The following is a 14738-nucleotide window of genomic DNA, read 5'->3' as shown; positions in this document are numbered from 1 at the left end:
GCAAATGGCATTCCCGACTTGGATTAGCGAGGAAGCCAACCCGCCATCATCCTGACTTGTTTTTCCACTGCCATTAATCCGACTTTTGGCCTCACTCCGAATTTTCTGCTCCCGCCCGCCATGAATCACGCCGTTGGCGGGACCGGAAAATTCCGCCCATAGCCATGACCACTTGATGACCATATTTTGAGTATCTTTGGTAGAGAGGTCAAGGGTAAATTTCAAAGTTATATTTGAGAAAGTTGATTATTGTTGCCATCCCTTGGGACATCAAATAACAATGGAAGTTTCCATGTCAGTGCAGATTGTATTTGATTTATTGGAAAGAGCAGCCTTGATAAGCCAAGCAGTCCTTTTTATATATTTTATTATTTTCTTGAAAATAATTATCATTGAGGAGAATATTTTCAACTGGAAATTTTCTGTGTATTCAACATTTTTAATTTTCCTGATTTCTGTACGCTCAGAAAGTGCTATTCGTTCTCAGAAATAAAGTATCCTATATTGTTTTCATACTGCATTTCGTTTCCTTCACATTAAGTGTGATTTGAAGCTTTCTTCCACCAAAGTGTGCAGTTGCCTTTGATTTATATAAATCGATAGCCAAAGTCCATCAGATGTTAATAAAATTGGAGTTCCTCTGACCGTGTTGTCTCCATCATACTGCTGACTTCTAAATGGAGGGAATAAAATATTCTACTATTTCAGTAAGACACTAAATTGTATTCATTCTTAATGGACATCAGATGAGTCGGAAAATAATAAATAGAATTTTGAAGCTTAAGTAAAGTAAAACTTTCTTAGTGTGGTGGGTTTTCCACCCATTCATAGCCAATTGGCAAAAAAAATCTAACCCAAAGCAATAAAGATCTATTTTACTGCATTACCTCTGGAAAATAACATTCTTCTAGCAACTTCCCATCGGAAAAAGCAAAGTTAAATGCCTCTTACAAGCGACTAAAAAAAAATGTTTGTTTGTCCATAATAAGAAACTGCATAATATTAATTGACATCTTATCCTGTACTTTCAGCTTTTGTTTGTCACCACAACAGTTTTTTAATTTATGGATCGCTGGAACAGCCAACAATAAACAACTGGTCTCGTATCACTCATGTGTCAGTGTTATTTGCCCTGTTTATCAGTATGAGCTTTGCTGTATGTGGATATGCAACATTCACAGGGTATACACAAGGTAAGGAAGCAAGTTAACTTAAGTAAAAGTACGAGGGGCAGAATTTCTGCAGAAGTTTCCCGCTCTATTGCCATAAGTTCAACAGAACACTGGCTAAAGAAACCCTGGAGAAAGAGTATAAATGGCCATTTACACTCACTTCTCTTGGGTTTCCACCAATTTTCCACGGAAGTTGCCAAGGGAGATTATGGGAGCCCCTGCAGGAATTACTGGTGCAAAAGTTGAAAATGATCTTCATTTTTTTTTCCTTTATGAGTCTGGGTTAATGTTCAGATATTGATAATGACCCAGTGGTCCAGCAGTCTAAATTAATATTTATTTCAACTATCTGTACACACTGTAAGTGGAGAAAAAAACTGTCAGACTAATAATTTTAAAAAAGAGGAAATGGAAGAAGTGAGTCAAGTGGTTAACCAAAGGGGATGAAAGGACATATGCAGCTAATGAATTAGTCAATGGCTCAAAAACCACTCAAAATGCTGAAAAAGCTGTAAAAAGTTGGTAGACACAAAAAAATAGTAGTGGCAAAGGCAAGACAGCTCAAATTAGAATAAAATGGGTGGGAAGGGGGACATGATTGAGAGATAAATTTTCCCAAAAAGTGTTTACAGAAGAAAAGATAATGGGCAGACTCTTGTCCTTGTCGGGCGGGCTCGGCAGGGGCGGGCGGGGCTTGTCTGGAAGCCAATTGCCGCCCGCAATCGGGGCTGGACCGCGATTTCACACTGGCGGGCCAATAAAGGCCAGCCCAGCATGAACCGCGAGCAGCAGCGCTCGGTGCTGCCTGTGCGGGAGGGGTGGGGGGAGGGGCGGGGGTAATGGTGAAGAGGGCGAGCGGGAGTGTGTGCTTGAAAATCTCCCTGAGGCACAGATCTGCCTCGGGGAGATGAGGAGTTTAAAAAAAAAAGATTTTAATAATGTTATAAAACATGTCCCCTCATGTGACTCATGTCACATGAGTAGGGATATGTTATAAATGAAATTTTAAAAATGTTATTTCATTTTGATGTTGAAAACCTCACCCCGCCCTTGGATGAGGTTTCCAATAAAGTGCAAAGGCCGTTTGGCCTTTTCTCCTGTCCGCCAACCGTGAGGTTGGGCGGGCAGCGAAAAGTTTGTTTCAATTACCTTGTTAATGGCGTTAACAGGCCTTTTAATTGTTGGTGGGCTAGCTGCCAATTCTCACGCGCACGCACCTGCCCACCGAAATATCACGCGGCTGCGCATTGACGTTGGGACGCTCACCTGACATCAACATGCGTCATTTTACGCTTGAGCACCTGCCCGCTGAGGTAAAAATTCTGCCCAATAGGAAGAAGGGATTAGGAAGGGTGAGGGAGATCAAAAAAAAACTTTGGCAACCATTGTTAGCCCTGCATTATTTATTTGTTCATATTTGAGAGCCTGGTGCAACCATGACTAGTTAACTCCTAGAATGCTAGCATGTACAGGGGTATTTCTTTCATTTTGGGCCAAACAGTTCTGCAAGTCTTCACATCGCAAACTGTGATTCTGAAACAAATCTAATTGAGCCACGGTTAAAGTATTCAGATGAACTTCTTTCAAGCTTCTTCTTTGGTGGAGCCACAGTTAAAGGCCAGGATTTTCCAGTCCTGCCTGTGGTGGGAGTCGTCGAGGGTGGGACGGAAAATTTGACAGACCAGCCAAAGGTCCGTTGATTTCAGCCGGAAATTTCCGGTCCCACAGCAGGCAGGACCGGAAAGTCCTAGCTAAAGTATCTGTTGTGTGTTCTAATATGGCTATGGAGCCTGGTTGCATACATACCTGGCTTTCTACAGTGTGGGCAAGGATGAATTTATTATTTTGCTGGTCTTTTAGCTTGCCTTTTGTCCTTAGTTGCCTGTATTTGCTGTTTGAAGGAAACAATGCCACTACTTGAGATTGCTCCCTTAGGTAGTTCTTTCTAGTGTGTGCTAATATTGCTAATTAACATATGTTAAATGGCAATCCGCCTCTCCCCATGCATGCAGCCTAACGTGCTTGAGTTGAATGCAGAAGTTGGCAGGTTGGAGCTGGCTCCTTGACACGTCGATATTTTTCCCAGTTTTAATCCCCCATCTGCAACCAAACCCAGATGCTCGTCAAAATGTTTCTCTATACTATATCAAGGTAATTTTATAACATTGTGAATTCTGTAAGTCCAGAGATGATTGGAAATTATAAAGAGAATTTAATACAGAAATCTGCATAATCTTATTTCTTTCCATGAAAATATTTTTTTTAATACAATGAGTTACTTCAGAGTGAGAGCATATATTTTGTGAGGGAAAGTGTTGGTGCTTTTAATATTTTTAATAGCATGAAAATCAACCTAGAATTTTTTGGTGTCTTTTTAACCAGGAGATCTATTTGAAAATTATTGCAAAGATGATAATTGGGTTACTGCTGGAAGGTTTCTATATGGAATAACCATTATTTTGACTTTTCCAATTGAATGCTTTGTTACTCGTGAGGTAAGTTAATTTTTGAGTAAATGTAATTGTAAAACTACTTTGGGAATGTTTGATTTTACTGTGCACCTTGGTGTTGATAAACTTTTCAAAGTTAACTTAGTAATATACAATGCTTTTCCTTTTACCTCATTATAATGAGAAACAGAATTTGAATTTATACATAGGGTAGAAAATTGGAGACATATGGTTATCCTCCTGCAGCATAAAATATAGTTATATTCTTACTTAATGTAGAACTTAAACTGTATCTAATTGTCATTAATGCTGTCCTCAAAATATCTAATTTTGTTCATGCCATTTTATACATTTTTAAGATAACAAAAAAAAGTGTTGATGTAGTTAAAAGGCCATAATCAATGCTGCCATGAAATACAAGGCCACATACTTCCACCTCCATAATATCACCTGACTCCACCCATACTTTTGTGCATTCGTTACTGAAACTTTCATTCATGTTTTGTTACTTTTTGACTTGACTATTCCTGACCAAGTTCCATTCATCTATTACCCTTGTGCTTGCTGACCGACATTGGCTCTTGGTCAAGCAGTGCTTTGATTTTAAAATTATCATTCTTATTTTTAAATCCCTCCATGACCTCATCTTTCCGTCCCTCCATAAGCTTCCCTGATCTTTAAATTCCGCCTTGCTGTGCCTCCCCAATTTTTATCGCTCCACCATGTGCCTTCAGCTGCCTAGTCCCCAGACTCAAATTTCCACAATTTAGGCCTCTCTCTTTTCCTTTATATCCCCACAAAGCCTACCTCTTTGGCCCTGACATTTTTGGCTATAGTACTGAAGCTACATCCCTAGCCAAACTGCCTCAGTACAGTTACAACATTGGCATCTACCAAACAAATGGAACATTGTCTAAGTATATCCTGTCTGCAAAAAGCAGGACAAATCTAACCTAGCCAACTTCAGTCCAATCAATCTACTCTCAATCATCAGCAAAGTAATAGAAGGTGTCTTTTACAATGTTACAAAGTTGCATTTATGCAGGAATAACCTTTTCACCAATGCTCAGTTTGGGCTCCACCAGGGCCACTTGGCTCCAGATCTCATTACAACCTTGATTCAAATATGGACAAAAGAACTGAATTCAAGAAGTGAGGAGAGAGTTGACATCAAGGCAGCATTTGTCCGAGTGTGATGTTATGTTCTTCTCTATTTGATGTAAACATACCAATCACGATAAGGATTGGTGAAATAGTGATATGGCTTCTTGATTTTAAGATAAGACTACATACAGATAGAGTTAACTAGAGGTTAAGTATATGCATCTGACTCCTAATGCTGCTGCTTGCAGACTGAATACAAGACATGGTTCTAACATATCACATCCTGTTGAGGTGGTATTGATTGACAGCAATTTAAGGTACGCTCTCTTAAAGGTACATGCACCTCACATCACAACATCATCAAGGTAGCACTTGACTGTGTGGCATCAAGGAGCCTTAACAAACCTGAAGTCAATGGGAATCATGAAGAAAACTCTCCCCGGGTTGGAATCATACCTAGCAGAAAATAAATTGGTTATGGTTATTGGAGGCCAATCATCTCATCTCCAAGACATCAATGCAAGCATTCCTCAGGGCAGTGTCCTAGGTCCAACCATCAACAGCTGCTTCACCAATGACCTTCCCTTGAAGATAAGATCATTAATGTGGTTGTTTGCTGATGATTGTACAGTGTTCAATGCCATTTGGAATTCCTCAGATGCTGAAGTATTCTGTGCCTGCATGTAGCAAGACTGGACAACATCCAGGGCTGCACTGACAAGTGGGAAGTAACATTCAGCCCACAGAAGTGCCAGTCAATGTCAGTCTCCAACAAGAGAGAATCTAACACTCTCTCCTTGATATTCAATGGCATTACCATCAATAAATTCCCCACCATCAACACTATTGACCAGAAACTTAACCGCCATATAAATGTTGTGACTATAAGAGCAGGGAACTCACTTCCTGACTCTGCAAAGCCTGTCTACTGTCTACAAGGCACAAGTCAGGAGTATGATGGGATACTTTCCACTTGTCTGGATGAGTGCAGTTCCAACAAAACTCAAGAAGCTCGACACCATCCAAGACAGAGCAGCCTGCTTGATTGGCACTCCATCCACTGCCTTAACATTCACGACCTCTAACACTTGTGCACAGTGATTGCAATGTGTGTACCATCTACACGATTCACTACAGCAACTTGCGAAGGATCATTCAACAGCACTTTCCAAACCTATGACCCCTACCATCTAGAAGAACAAGAATGGCATGGGAATACCACCGCCTAGAAGTTCACCTCCAAATCATATACCTTTCTGACTTGGAACCATATCATCATTTCTTCACCATTGCTAGGTCATAATCTTGGAATTCCCTAACAGCATTATGGGTGTACATGCACCATATCCACTGCAGCAGTTCAAGAAGGCAGCTCACTCACAGCTTCTCAAGGGCAGTTAGGGATGGGCAATAAATGCTGGACTTGCCATTGATGCTGACATCCCACAAATGAATTTTAGAAATCTCCTGATGTGGCTCAGTGTTATGTATTGTTTCATAACACTCCTGTGAAATGTTTTACTATGTTAAAGGTGCTGTATCAGTGCAAGTTGTTGTTTAATCACACTGTGATTGGGTTTATGAAAAAAATCAAAACTCTCTGATTGAATTATGTGAAACTAATTTCATTGCTTTCATTCTTCTGTTTCTGATATCTTTATATATCAAACAAACTCAACAATAAGTGCACAACACATAAGTGATGACTCAGGCAAATTAACGTTTTATTTAGAATGTCACAGCAGAGAAAGTCTAAACCCATGCACTCTTGGTGTACAGTCTTCGATAGAATTTTGTACCCTGTATTCAGTTCCTGCTATTTGAGTGTTTGAAAATAATCTCATTAACTGGATTCCCTACCATAAAAAACGTAATAAATACAGCAAAAGTTTCCATAGTTCTTGAATACTAACAGTAAAGAGGCTAGTGAATACGAAACTGTATGCTCCCATGCTGTAATATGACTTGTGTTGCAGTTTATGTGACATCAACTGTTTGAGCTTACTTCTCTTGCTTTTTGGGTATTTTTTTGTGGACACAGTCCTAGTCCCTTATTTGTGTTATTCCCTGATTCCACTAGCAGTTATCTCAGTGCTCAAAACACCAACCCAAAGTTTAGTGACTGCAAGCAAATAAGGTAGTTGTGGTGGTTTCACATGTCATCAGTTCTCTCCTTTCACAGCTTACCACGTGGTGTTGGGGATGCAAAGAATTTGTTTAAAGGGGACTGCAGGAAACTGAAACTGAATTCTTACTTCATATCCCTTATAGCCAACAGATGGAGGCTGTGTGCCCTGACAGGAATTTTAACCCAGAACTTTATGTAACCTTTATAGTTCACAATGCAAGCTAGACTTCTAGAAACACAATTTTATAATCAATCAGTACATATATAATGGAGATCCAGATGGTCTATGCCTTTTTGATTAAGGATTTTGAGCTTGAAGATGTCTGCCATTCTTCTGACCTGCAGCTCACAAGCTAAGGTTATTCATTCGATGATTGAAGAATCCTTCTTTGGGCACCATGAAGAAGGCTTCATAGTCTAGAGTATGTTAATAGCAAATCTTTATTAATGCCTCATTACTATGTACATATTTACAGTAAAGGGTGCAAGTATGGATTGACTCCAGTCTAGGCCTTTACCCAACTCTATCCATCTCTAGACTGACCATGGCTCTGGGTTATGTGCCTTCTTACATCACTGTAATATTGTACTCAGTACCACATTAACCCTTTATGTACCAGACTCTACTCCTACATCTCCCAATTCTTTATCTCATAGATAGTGTTACTTTAGTTTACTTCAAGTCTTACATTGTTATAAGTCTTGTGCATTAACATTATTGTTACAACCTTGATGCTATTCTAACATTATTGCTATTACAGTATTAACATTAACAACATTAGCATCCTCACTACTCCATGTCCTCCCTTGAGGTCCTTGAAGTCAGAGGTTCAATCGGTCTGGAGTCCTTATAATCCTTCCACATCTCGTTCGCTGTCCTTTCGGGAGAGTAGTATGCTCTGGTGTTGCTTGTTCTGGTCGTTGGCTTGGAGGTTGGACTGGCATTTGGATATGGTTTCATCTGTTTCTTCCATTGCTTGATGTTAAACGAGGCCTGGTTTGTCAGGCTGGTTTTGCAGTGCATGGTTGTTGTTACTCTAGACCATTTCATGTGAGGTAGTCAAAAATGGCATTCGTTTGCTTGGCAGTATTTTTTCTTCTTCCTTCTCCGTTTAGGCCGTCTGGAAGCTCGGAGGTTGAGGAAGAGTGATCCTGTAGCAAGAAGGTTGAGTAGCATGCTCACCTCTGATTTTTGTTGTTGATGATGCGCAACTGCTACCAGCATGCCTTGTGGTTTGGGCACGCTGGCTGGAAGTTGGTGTGTGTGCACAGTAGTTGGTGTGTCTACTGACTGTAATCTTAATTGGAGGTAGGGGTTTCTTAGACTGTTGATCCTTCTCTGGTACCAGTTACACTGGAGGTGCTATGGTAATCTCATTTGTGGTAACATTGTCTGACCACTGGGGACTTTCCAGGACCTGGAATGATGGACAAACCTGCTCCGCAAAAAGAGAAGCAAGATCACAGGTGAAATCAGAGTCTGAATACTCTTTAGTGTCTGAGGACTCAGCACCATGCTGTTCTAGCCCACTAATGACTGCGGTAGTCTTGGCATCTTCCGCAGGCTGGAGAAGATCGAGGGCTACGCAGGCACCTCTGCTCAGAAGCGAGAAAGGCTGATTGCGGATGACATACATCAGCTCAAAGATTTGTTTGTCACCATACCTCAGGGGTTTAAGGATCATGCTGAGGACCAGGAGTCGGACTCACCCAGCTCCATAACGTGGAGTATGTCTGTCGTTAGAATCCAAAGGCCTTGGAACCATCGTTCCTTGTCTGACAGGGCTGTCATGCTGGCACCTGAATCTAATTAAAACTTGCTAGATGACCATTTACCAGGCTGTCCACATTCCAAAATGAAGAACTGCATTTTCTGATGTTCCCAAAGAAGAATGGCTGTGTGTCTTCTGGGCCTTTGGTCTCACCTCGTGGATGATGTTTGGGATGTTTGTGCAGTGCTGGGGTTTGACTTGCACAGTTTACCAAAATGTCCTTATCGCTTGCAGTGGAAGCATTGGGCAGTACTCGCAGGACACATCTTCCCTGTGAGGGCGCTTCACACTGCAGCACTGGCAAAGTTGCTCTGCTGGGCGGTTCAGTAGTTGTTTTTCCTGACTTGGGTGGTCCCTGAATTTTTGTGATTTGATGTAGTGGACTGAGGGTTGGTTTTAGCCCTATGAAGTGTTCTCTCCCCTTAGGATGGTCCTATGTTGTTTATGTAGCTCAGACAGCCTAGCTAGCTGGATAGCCTCGTCGAAAGTAAATTATCTTTATTTTGTAGGTGGTCAGAGAGCGATTGTCTGCAAGACCCACCATGATTCTGTCTCGGATGAGCTCAGACTTTAAATCGCCATATTCACATCCTTATGCCATCCTATAGAGGTCGTTAATGAAGGAAACAACAGGTTGCCCAGGAGGCTGGACTCTTATTAAATTAGCTCTCTCCAGTATTTTATTGGATCTCAAGTTGAAAGATTTGAAAACATCATCAATTTTGGCAGATGAATCATCAAAAGCTTGTCATGCAACGGTGTCATCTGCTATTGGCCCAATCAAGTAAAGAAGTGTAATAACTTGTTCTGCCTCTGATATTTTACTCAGACCTACAGCAACGCTGTGTCTTAAAAATCTTCTCCTCCAAAGTTCCTGTTGTGTGACTGTACTGGGCCAAAGCTATGGAATTGCAATCCATTTTTGATGATTTTAAAAATGCGGGCACAGCTTTGAGAGATTACAGGCTTCCAAGATGACGTTGCCAGTTACTGCTGAACAAAGGATCCTCCCACACTTACTGGTTTTTGGTGGGCTTTTCAAAATGGCGACGGAGTGCTTCGGCCTGAAGAAGAAGGGACTGCAATGGCGCTGTAAGTTGGCTGGCTGCTGACTTAATTCATTCAGTGGTATCACATTATGAGTCGGGACTCTTGGAAAAGAACAGTGGGCTTGTTTCCGATTCGGAATTTGGGAGTGGGTTTAGCGGCGAGTTGCTTTCAAACAGCGATTCTGACAGAATGACTTAAAACAGGTGTCTCGGGACTAGCTGGTCTGGAAGTTACAAATTTTATCACATGCATGCAGGCTGTGAGCTCTGCTTGCTGAAGCTGGAGTTTTCTGTTTGAGTAAAACTTCTACCTTCTCTTGTTTGCTTCCGTCTCTGGAGCTTTTTCTGGTGAGTTTTTTCAGCGTCTGTAGCTTCAGTTGGGAGTCAGGTTGAGTGCAGAATCTGTTGAAGGTGTCCTATTCCTTAGTTTCTCTGCATTCTTGTGAGGATGAGGGTTTTGACCCTGATGCTGACACCACAAAGAATCCTGCTTCGGACACCATGAAGTAGGCTTCGTGGTCTAGAGTATGTTGACAGCAAGTTTTTATTAACAACTCATAACTATGTACATATTTACACTGGAGGGTACAGGTACAGAGCTGACTCTAGTCTAGGTCTTTACCCATCTCTGTCCATCTCTACGCCGACCCTGGCTCTGGATCATGTGTCTTCTTACATCACTGTGTGGGCAGTACTGTACTCATTCCCGTATTAACCCTTTATGTACCAGACCCTACCACTAGAATCATGTGTATCCATATTGTAATGTGAATACTTAAGCATTTGCTTTTGACTTTGTATAATATGAAACTTTATGATTGAAAATTATAAATTAAGAATGATTAGCATATGTGAAGGTTCCCTACAGTCTGCAGCAGAGTTTAAACCTCATTAATCATTAAATTAAAAAATGTTTTGGAGGAATCTGAAATAGTAACAATTAAAATTAATTGGATATTTTGACTGCCAAAGAATCAGATAAACTTTTAAATATTTTCTCATTAGATTTGATGTAACATGTTGTGTACATATCTGGACCTTTTAAAAAAAATGCATTTTTGTAAAAATCAGAACAAAAATGCTTTTAATCATTTAGTCAGGGGTCACAGAATTGTCTTTCGTCTACAGGTTATTGGAAACTTATTTTTCGGTGGGACCCTGTCAACAATTTTTCATATTATTGTGACAGTCTGCATTGTTGCCGCAGCCACAGGCATTTCATTAGCATTTGAATGCCTTGGAATAGTTTTGGAATTAAATGTAAGTAATAGTATTCCTTTTTTTTGTCATTCATTCTTGGGATATGGAGGTCACTGTCAAGATTGGGATTTATTACATATTCCTGAGAAGGTCTTGTTCTTCAACTGCTTTAGTCCATATGTTGAACGTGCTCTTACAATGTTGTGTTACGATCAGGTGAGGAAGGGTGCAAGGACTTGCCCTTTCTTCCCACTCCTTGGTTGATCATAACAAGGTTTTAAAAAATTTATAAGGATGGATGTGCCAATTCAGTATTTACTTAACAGCTTATCTGCTGATTGCAAGAACTCAGTCAGACAGGCTTTCTTGAGTTTAAACAAGTAAGGAGTTTGTTTTTATTGTTCTAAAAAACAGCCAGGTAAAGGTATTCAAATATTTAAAAAAGGTAAACATACATTGTAACTATCGCAAAACAAACACACACACACATACAAGTTACAAAATAGAGGTGGTTAACTTGTGGCCAAATTAAGATTCAACAAGAAAAAGGCAAAGGTGCGACTGGAATCGTATATAGGAGAGACAAGAAAATGATGGCAAATTTCCTTCCCTAATCAGTTTGATTTTTCTGTCAACCTAACAACTTCATGATTGCTTTTCCTGATCTCAACTTTTTATTTAAACTGAACATAAATTCTAAAACACTATGATTGAATTTGAACTAATTTCTTTGAATTACTAGTCCAGCTCTCTGGATCACTATTCTAGTAATATAACTTCTGTACTTGCATACTTTACTGCTAAATGATTTCAAACAAAATGCCAACTTCTGCTCTTGTCCATTTCTAACTCTGAACTGAACCATTGCTCTTTGCTTTAGTTCTTTCCCTGACCTTCTCTCCACACTGCCTCCTGCCTGGAGGTTTCCTTCTCGAAACAGATCCTCAGTTATCTTTTCTCAGAGCAGCCTCAATCCTGGGCAGATCAGCCACTGGTCCATGTAATCTAAGGTCACACACTGCCCCAATCCTGTGCATTCCAAGCCTAAAACTTCCAGTTCCATTTTTTCTTTTTGGTCAGCCTTGCTCAGCTTCACTTAATTGCATCCGGCCATTTTCCTTCCCCAAACATAAATCCAGTCACCCTATACTACTACTTAGCTTAACTGTTCTCCAGCTGCCATTCAGATTGGAGTCTAGCCTTCCTTTCTGCTTCCAGCAACCTATCCTTCATTTTTAAGATCCTCTCACCCACTCTTTTGGCCTTTGAACTGCCACAGCATGTCAGTCATGTGGACCTGCTCAATTGCTTCTTCATCTATATGTTCAATATCCTTATTGTTGTCATAGTTACTGCTATGTACTGCTACCCTGACCTGTGGACTGTTGGCGTGGTCTTGGTTACAGGTATGCATGACCTATCTCCCCTAGACAGACTGGTACTTGATTCAAACTGGTTTATTAACACCATATATAAGGCAGTTTACAGAGTAGGTATGTCTCTCCTGAGCACAGTGTGTTCTTTCCTCTCTTCCAAGAGTCTAGCACATGACTACTGATGTCAGTGATATATCATAATCTACATCACTCATTTGCATATCTATTCTATTAACGCATTACAGTACAGTCAGTATATGGGAGCTCTAAGATCATGCAGTTTGAGTCATCAAATCAATTTCTGTCACTACAATCAGCTTAGCCACTTCATCTGCACCCAGCTTTCCCCACAACATCATGTCTGAATCCCTCCAATCAGGTTTCCACCTTGCCACAGCACTGAAACAGCTATTATCAAAGTCACAAATAAAGTGACGGGACTGTGAGCATGATAAACTTACCCCACCTCATCCTTCTCAACTTGATTTTAGGCTTTGAAAAGGTTGGCCATGCCAGCGTCCTCCAGTGCCTCTCCTCCTCCAACTGGCTGGGATTGCTGTTATCAACTTCCATTCCTATTTATTCAGTCATGGCCAGAAAATCCCCAGAAATGACTCCTTTTCTCTTACACCATTAACTCTGAAGCTGTCAAGAATCTATCCTCGATCGCCTCCTGTTTCTTCTGCGAATGCTGCCCCTCAGCAATATCATTCAGAAACACTTCAGGTTTCAGACAGATGATAACCAGCTCTACCTCACCACCACCTCTCCTGACCGCTCCACTACCTAGGATTTGTCACATTGTTTGTCTGACAGCCGATGGATGAGCAAAAATTTCCTCCAGTTGAATATTAGGATGACCAAAGCCATTGTCTATCCTCTTAGATATAAAGCCTAGCGCTTGGTTTTGTTTTTTTATGGCCTTGGTAAACTGTGGCACAACTTTTAAAGATTGATATATTGGTGCTCCAAGATCCCTTTGTTCCTCTATCCCACCTAGACTTGCATCTTCCAAAAGTAGCCTCCCTATTCTTCCTACAAAAATTCCTACCTCACATTTATCTGTGTTGAACTTTATTTGCCAATTATTTGCCCATCCTACAAGTTTATTAATGTCATCCTGTAAGTTGTTGCAGTCCTTCTCAGTATTAACTGTTGCCCCCCTCCATCCTCCAATTTGGTGTCATCCGCAAATTTAGAAATTGTATTTTTGATTCCAAAATCCAAATTGTTAATGTAAATAGATAACAGGGGATAACACATGGAGGCACAGGGGTAGAAATTAATCTTGGACTATTATACAAAACGATCAATGGCAAATGGGTTGCCCATTTTGCATTCCACTGATTTCAATGAGAAAGAAATTTGGACAGAGTGAAAAACGGTCATGGTTGCCTATTTTGCACTAAAATCCCAAAATGAACTAAAACCCCAGAAATATTAATTATTGGAAAAAGGGAGTGATACTGAAAATGGAATATAAATAAAATAATTAAAAACCACCACTCTGATGTTACAAGAGCTTTGACTATAAAAACTCAGTAAAAAGTCCTTCAATGTTATCATTTTATTTTCACAGGGTGTGCTTGCTGCTACTCCGTTGGTTTTCATCATTCCAGCAGCATGCTATCTAAAACTCTCCGAAGAGTCATGGTGTCATTGGAACAGCATTCAACCTTGTATGATCCTTATCACTGGTATATTGGTGATGATTGTTGGGTTTGTGATGGCTGTCATGTTTCCCCAAGAATGCAGTCATGGAAAGGAGATGTTTTACTGCATGCCTTCAAATTCATCTATATACAATATTACAGACTCTGTCAATGAGTTGAACAGTCGATCTCCAGTGTTCATTCCAAACATCTTGTAAAATATAAGAGTCTGTGCAGTGGTTTGATTGGCATATGTTGATTTCTGTTGCATTATAACAAATTTGCTGTTACTTTTGAGCAAGTGTAAAATTATGTCCCATACTTCATTCCAAAGTTTGCAACCCATTTATTTGTGGCTGAATGCATTTATTTATTGTTAATATTTAAAGCAAGAAAACACTGGCTTCTCCATTTATAAGAGAAGCAAATTGAACTTATACAATTTTGATTAATCTGTAAATGTTTGATCGTTTCAAAAAATGATACTGCTTTGGATGCATCAATAAATGATTATAACTAATGTACTTCACTATTAATTAGCTAGACCAGTGACTCAATGGGCTTACTTCATGAGTAACTGAGTGGTACATACCAGAAAGGTTCCTCGTTTGATCCCTGATCTGCATTGAACTACCTGATCTCAGCTCAGAAATAGGAGAAGCATTACAATGAAACTGTGTCCCGGCAGTAGGGAGAGGATAATCAACCACTAACTATCCAGTAACCCCTGCCTTTAAGGGTTTCCATGCAGGTAATACAGTATTGTCTGATAACGTAGCATTGAGCACAAAAAAATCCAGCGGCATAAGATTGAATGTGTTGATCAATCCTGTGG

At 40.2% G+C, this 14738-nt stretch overlaps 1 protein-coding gene across 1 annotated transcript in view; it reads left to right on the top strand.

Annotated features, from left to right (window-relative positions):
• slc38a11 (solute carrier family 38 member 11) overlaps positions 1-14421 on the top strand; it is a 99423-nt gene extending 85002 nt beyond the window's left edge. The window contains exons 8-11 of the mRNA XM_078552314.1: positions 1032-1193; positions 3555-3667; positions 10804-10935; positions 13831-14421. Coding sequence (XP_078408440.1) covers positions 1032-1193; positions 3555-3667; positions 10804-10935; positions 13831-14121 — 698 coding nt within the window. The 3' untranslated portion in view covers positions 14122-14421. The remainder of the gene's footprint in view (positions 1-1031; positions 1194-3554; positions 3668-10803; positions 10936-13830) is intronic.
• Positions 14422-14738: the final 317 nt, after the last annotated feature.

Source organism: Cetorhinus maximus, chromosome 11, assembly GCF_964194155.1.
Source record: "Cetorhinus maximus chromosome 11, sCetMax3.hap1.1, whole genome shotgun sequence".
Lineage (NCBI taxonomy): Eukaryota > Metazoa > Chordata > Chondrichthyes > Lamniformes > Cetorhinidae > Cetorhinus > Cetorhinus maximus.
Note: the sequence above shows the minus strand (reverse complement) of the source record. Positions and strands in the feature narration are given on the sequence as shown.